General features: G+C 38.1%; 1 protein-coding gene across 1 annotated transcript; it reads right to left on the bottom strand.

Annotated features, from left to right (window-relative positions):
• Window positions 1–716: 716 nt before the first annotated feature.
• Window positions 717–6,274, bottom strand: RLN (relaxin). The gene is given in 2 exon segments (NM_001009317.1): window positions 717–1,054; window positions 6,070–6,274. Coding segments are annotated over 2 exon segments (543 nt in total).
• Window positions 6,275–7,336: the final 1,062 nt, after the last annotated feature.

The following is a 7,336-nucleotide window of genomic DNA, read 5'->3' as shown; positions in this document are numbered from 1 at the left end:
ATTAGAAGAACCCTAGTTTGAAAAATCCAACTAAATTAAATGGATTTAGTATCCAATCTGATTGTTTGCAATTAATAGTTCAAGAAGACACAAACATCTTTTAAAACCTATAAGAAAAGTCCAACTTTTGTGACTCTGTATATCTGATTTGAGTTTAAAATCACTAAAAACATTTTGGTCCTTTTTGTGTACCTGGTGTTAGGCACTGTATAAGTTGAGTTATGTTTTATTTTTATTTCTTTTGCTATTAAAATAATTTGTTTAATATTAAGTAGTGAAATAACATTTGGATATTAGGTCTAGAGGAGAAAGAGTGGGTGACAGATTATAATTTATCAAATACAAATTTTAAAAATAGGCTTATCCTTATTCACTAATGCAAAGCATAAGTTTTTGCTAAGTTATCTATTAAAATTTTTTAAGTTATATATGTTTAAAATGATAAAGATTATGTCATTTTAAGTTAACAGTATTAAAAAGGCAATAACCCAATTTAATTACCATTAATTTAAAAGGCAAAAATATTTTTTGGAATAAAAAGTTATTATTAACACAAACTATAACAATTCAAGGAATATTTTGTTACACACCAAATGAAAAACCCAAACACAAAATAATGATTTCTCATATTTTAATAATCAGTGGGGTGACAGAACCATCAGTGAATGTGTCAGGAATACATGTGAACACTGGATGAAATACACAATACTTTCATCTCAGCATAAATCAGCAAGCTCCTTCCTGGTACAACCTACGTTACAACACCTGTCACTGTATCTTATATAGTCTGATCTCTTTATTCGAGAATGTGCATCTAACCTTGATCTTCCTAATTGTGAAAGACTTTGGTCTTCAGCTTCATTTTGTCTACCAAGAATACTTTTCTCCACTTCTTCCAAGTTAAGATTAGAATCCTTCAATGAAGGTTGTAGTTCTCTGAATGATGGCTCCCTCTCAGACAGTGTTGCCTTCAGCTCTTGTGGCAAATCAGGAATGTATTCCAACATCCCATTCAAGGCTTCTGCACCACTGGTGATGGAGGAGGACACGATTTCTAAATTTAAAAAAAAAAAAAAAAAAGGAGGGGGTAGAGAAAAATACTCAAGGAACATCAGGAAAAAAAAATAAAATTTTGCAGAGACATGAAAGAAAGTATTGTCTTAATAGAATTAAACATCAAAACAGAGTTAACAAGTATCCTGATTATAAACAATTTAGCGGATTATAGTTGGGCGGCTTAAATTACTACAGCATTACTAAGATTCTGCTTTACTCCACAGACTTCGTGTCTGTCTTTCTTCATGTCCCCTTAATGCTTTCATCATAGTCTTTGACTCCCTCTGACATTTCTGAAGTCATCTTGGTCATCGAAAACACTCAGTTTGACTCCAGATTAATTTTTCTTACCTGACTAATTTTCTTCTGTTACTAACTTCTGACTTAATTCTAACTTAATCCTCTCAAACATTCCATGGTGGCAGATTACTGCCTCAGGATAAAGGTAAAAAGGCAGAATTTTCAGCTCCTCTGATCTAAAAGGAGATATTGGTCTCTGACATCCCTCATACATCTATTTAACAATTTCTTTTCTCCAGAGTATTTACTCCAAATCAGTAGTATTTTACATTTACTAGAGAAATGGGCTAAAAGAACAGTGACCAAAATACCAGTGACTTTAAGAAGAGATTGGTATCTGTTGTGCTGTGTGTACTAATGTACTTTGTATGACTTTTGTTCCAGTGTTGTGGATCACACAAGTTCTGCATGTTAAGGGAGTCTGATCTTAAACACATCCCAGGATGGGCAAATAAGAAGGTTGGAACTTGGACTGGGAACCTGCAGGAACTAGCTGATGTCTTCCTTTTTTTTTATTTTTATTTTTAAAAAATGTTTATTTATTTTTGAGAGAGAGCACGCGAGCGAGCGAGTGGAGGAGCAGAGAGAGAGGGAGACACAGAATCCGAAGCAGGCTCCAGGCTCTGAGCGGTCAGCACAGAGCCCGACACGGAGCTCAAACTCATGAACTGTGAGATCATGACCTGAGCCAAAGTCGGACACTTAACCGACTGAGCCACCCAGGAGCCCCTGGTATCTTTCTTCTTAGATCAGTTGAACCTGCATTGACTGTTTCCATGTCTCTGGCACTGCCAGGTAAGAGATATAATAAAAAGGAAACATATTTCCTGCTCTCAAAAAACTCTTGGTCATGTAGACTCTCTCCTAACCTTACCTATTCCATTTACACAATTTTGAGAGTTTTAGCACCAGAAACATTAGAGACACAGATGAAGTTTAAATTAAAGTATAAACCTGTATCAGTTCTTGCTGTTCTTCATGGACAGCCAACTGTCCTTTTCAGCTTACTAATAAAGTGTGGCTCTTGAAACAGTGGAAACAATGAAGCCAAGATATATAAATCTAAACAATGGACTGTAGATTTCTGGGTAACCATTGATGACTATTGATCAGAGGAAATCACACCCCCTCACCCAGGTAGGCATGAATGCTCTGGGGCTGGCCCCTTTCCTGTGAGTTTTTTTTTTTTTTAATTTTTTTTTATTTTTGGGACAGAGAGAGACAGAGCATGAACGGGGGAGGGTCAGAGAGAGGGAGACACAGAATCGGAAACAGGCTCCAGGCTCTGAGCCATCAGCCCAGAGCCCGACGCGGGGCTCGAACTCACGGACCGCGAGATCGTGACCTGGCTGAAGTCGGACGCTTAACCGACTGCGCCACCCAGGCGCCCCTCCTGTGAGTTCTTTAGCAAGGGTCTCCATGCTCTCCTTTCAGCCAGTAACAAACTTCAATAGTTGGGAGTTTTCAAGTGAAAGAAAACAAACTCTAATATTTTATCTTTCCTTCTAATGCTCATTTTCATTCATGTTCTAAACCTGACAGATGAGAATTTGTACCATTTTTTTTTGGTAGTCAGCAGTTTTTGCATTTTCCTTCAGTAAGATACCCCAAGTTTAATTCAATCTCCCCATAAAACTCTCCTTGCTCAAACTTAAACCTTCTCTAGTTGGGGCCTTATTGAATGCAGAGAAAAACTAATAGTAATTTTAGTAACTTTCCATATACTTAATGCCAGTTAATGAATTAGGCAAAGCAATTGTAGTTTCTGTTGTGTTTATTCATAGGCTGTGTTTTTTGGCATTCTTTTTCACATCTTGACTATTGTGAGCAATGCATGTGGGAGTGGTAATATCTCTTCAAAATTTGGATTTCATTTGTTTTAGATGAATATGCCGAAGTGGAGTTGCTGGATCATATGGGAATTCTTTTGTGTTGTTGTTTTTTGAGGCATCTCCCCAGTGTTTCCCACAGTGCTTGCACCATTTTGCTTTGCTTTCCCACCAGCAGTATACAAAGGTACTAGTATTTCCACATCCTCAACAATTCTTGTCTTTTTTTTTTTTTGATAATAGTTATCCTGACAGCTGTGAAGTGATACCATTGTTGTTTTGATTTCCATCTCCCTGATGATAGTGATATAGAGCTTTTTTTCTTATAACTGTTGGCCCTTGTATGTCTTCTGTGCCAAAAATGTCTGTTCATGTCTTCAGTCCATTTTGTAATTGGATTATTACCTTTTTTGCTATTGAGCTGTAGGAGTTCCTTATATATGTCGGAAATTAAACCCTTCCAGATATATGATTTGCAAATACTTTCTCCTAATCCATAAACTACCTTTTTACTCTGATTATTTCCTTTGCTCTGCAGAAGCTTTTTAGTATGATGTAGTTCCACTTGTCTACTTTTGCCTGATTGCACTCTTTTATTAAAATTATTTTTTAAACTTATTTTGAAACATTTTCCAATCAACAGCTTTACCTTCTCAAGTGTAAATAAAAGATAATATTCTAATCAACCTGAATTCATATAAACATCTCTCTCTCTTTTTTTTACTGTTTGTTTATTTTTGAGAGAGAGAGAGAGACAGAGCACAAGCAGGAGAGGGACAGAGAGAGAGGGGGACACAGAATCTGAAGCAGGCTCCAGGCTCTGAGCTGTCAGCACAGAGCCTGATATGGGGTTTGAACTCACAAATAGCAAGATCATGACCTGAGCCAAAGTCAGATGCCTAACCAACTGAGCCACCCAGGGGCCCTCTTAATTACTGTATTTTGGACTAAAATTACTAACATAGACCTCTTTTAGTTAAAAATATCTCTTATTTTTTAAAGGGGTGCAATGAGTGTTATTTCTGCATACACTCTGGTAAAAAAAATGGCTAGCTAACAATAATACAAAACAAAAACTAACAATAGAGGTTTTATAAGCTCATGAATCACAAGTTATTTTGATTGGTATGTACTTCCAAAATGATTCTTACCTAGTAATTTAAGCATTTTTCTTGATCTTCACTTGCAGGCAATATTTTGTTAGTTTATTTCCAGTTAAATTATGTACTGGGTAGCAATGAAGACAGTCCTTTGAAAAAACTTTAAAATCACAATACTCTGCTACAGAAACAGAAATTTGGCCAAATAGCTATATTTAAATGTGCTCAGAAAATCGTGTTTAAGTAACAATTTGGGAACAACCTAAATGTCCACTAAGAATGGTTAAATATGTATAGTAGATTTGTGACATAAAATACTATAAAAATTTTTTAAATTCACCAAGGTGGGTCTCAAACATACAACTCCAAGATAAGAGTCACATGCTCTACCCACTGAGCCAGGCAGGCGCCCATACATTTCTCATTAACAGTGCCTGTCAGTTTCTCACTTAATGTAGATGTTTTCATTTTCTCATTAAATTCACGTATTTTTTCAGAGTCTTTAGTATCTGTGTTTTTTATTTTTTTATTGTATTTATGTGTATGTTTCAGTCTTTAATATGAGCATATTATTTATTCAGAAAAAGTGAATTCACAAAGGAAACACAATGCAGTCTGGTCTTGCCGACTTTGAGTAAATTTCTAAACTCTGTAGTGTAGAATATAAGCATTATGTAAAAACTTGCATTAAATAAATCAGTCTCTGACCAACAGTATAGAAAAATAAAGTAAATAGCTTTATAATCATACTTTAAATCCCATAAAAGAGAAGTAAATGTGCTTAGTGTGCACAATGATTTTACGTGAAGGTCACTTAAATATAGGATATATTATGTAGCCTGTAAAATATAGTTGTGATTTATCATAAATTGCATACATGTTGTAAAACATAAAACACTATTCATAATTGAGCTTACCTTTTCTGAATTTAATATAACCCATTACACTGATTAGATGTGAAAGTTTGTATTGCTACTTAAACTTAGGTTCCATTTTATCTCTCTAAATAGTATTACTAACAAAGTTGTTTGTTTTTTTTTTTTTTAAACCATTCCAGATTTGAGCTGTACTCAATTCTGAGGGGTCAGGTTTTCTCCTGTAGGGGATCAGGCCTTTTTCTTTCTCTTCAATCCCTTCTCTCACAAATGAACTTCAAGGCCCATTGCAAAGAGGGTGGGAGGCTAGGCTCTCCCCTTCAATGAAATTAACAAATAAAAATAAAATTAAAAGAGATTTTCGATGATGTGGGCCACAGTCCAGATTTTTTGCAAAGGAGGAGAGTTGTTAAGAAGACCCTTCATATTTACCACTCCAGGATCCTAGCAGTGGTCTCCGAGTTCAGTCCCATGCACTTTGGCACTCAAACCAGCGCACACGACCGTCTGCTCTGTGCCCTGCGGACTTGACTGTGGTGTCCAACCCAGGTGCGCCCCCACCTCCAGCGGGTCTTTGGGCGACAGAACCACTTCTGTGGCTCCCCCTCGTCCCCATCCCGATCATCCTGACTGCCAGGAGGTGAAGGGCACCAAGTGCCTCTCAGGAAAGGCCTCTGCTGTGCCCGATGCTTTCACTTCCTCTGGTGAGATCCCGGGTGCGACCTCACTAGAAAAGCACATTGCAAGAGAAAATTCCAAACTTTTAGGCATCAGCAACCTCGGAGTCAGGGCCAAGCGCGGGAAGCCAGCGCGGTCTGGATCCGCCCAGCGCCGGTGCGCTTCCGAATGGTCCGGCAGCCCAACCACAGCCAATGGGAAGTGGGGAGCGGCGGGGGCCGGAGCGCTCACCTGGGAGTGCGGCGGGTGCCTGCCGAGGTTCCCGGTGTTGCTGACTGCTTTTTCCCCAGGACAATGAGCCGCAGATCCGGATTTGTAGTCGGACAAACTCGCGGCCGCATGCCTTTAACACTTCCTCCTGGGCTGGGATCTCTCTGGCACGTAGGCTCAGTAGCAGCCAGACTCCCAGCAGGTGGGATAAGAACAGGCGCAGCATCTTGGACCAGAAAGCTGCTGCCCTGGGCGTTTGCTTTCCGCTAGAGCCTGCAGCCGCTGACGCCTACCGGTCTCTGCCTGTGTTCCAATGCTGGACTTTGGGGCTGCTTTCCTGGCCAGGTTCAACCAAGCTTTTATAACCCTTGGGTGACCACTTAGACCTGAGTCAGTGGTCCAAGCCCCACCCTTTTCCCCACCCACCTCCTTGGAATTCCCCCTTTCACTCCCCCCAAACCCCCACCCCCTATCCCACCCCACCCGCCCTCCGTTCACCCTCCCCAACTTTCCTCCACTTGCCCATCTTTCTGTTCTTGGATCTTTTGCAGCTGTATATATTTTTCTTTTCTTACCTTTAAAGTATTTCACATACTTTAGGTAAAGTTAGTCAAGATTTGAACTTTTCTTTTATCATAAAGTTATGCATGGCCCTTACACTAAATTATATCAAGAAAAATAAAATTGAAATCACCCATATTCTCATAGTTCAGAGTTTTCCAGCATGACCATTTGTTGTATAACCTAATCTAAATAAGTTCATTAGAATAGTGTCTGGCATATCAGTCATTAAAAATACAATGAATGAATGGAAAAATTACTAGCAAAAGAGATATCTGATGACTTTTTTAAAAATCCTGGTTAAAAACATTAAAATTATCAATGCATCACTTTAAGTTTGTACGATATCTTAAGTTTACAGTGCACTTTCTCTACTGACTTTCCTTGACTCTTCTGGGAGATAGTCTAATTGTAACCAGTTACTTGAATATTTTAATTTCAGATTGTATTGTTTCTATATCCCTAGAGACTGGAGAACACACACACACACACACACACACACACACACACACACACAGAAACAAAAAATGCCACAATTCTAGAAAGAATATTTTGATAATATAGGTTACAGCACAGAAATCATGTCTATTTTTTTTACTGTATTTTATGTTTACTGTATTTAGTGAGCTTCTAATTTAACAGTTTGAGATAATATGCTCATTAAATAATCTTTCTAGATGGACAGTAACTTTTAAGTGTAAATAGGTTCTTTTTTTCAATAATTTAT

This window comes from Felis catus, chromosome D4 (genome assembly GCF_018350175.1).
Source record: "Felis catus isolate Fca126 chromosome D4, F.catus_Fca126_mat1.0, whole genome shotgun sequence".
NCBI classification, from domain to species: Eukaryota; Metazoa; Chordata; class Mammalia; order Carnivora; family Felidae; genus Felis; species Felis catus.
This window is presented reverse-complemented; position numbering and strand designations above follow the sequence as displayed.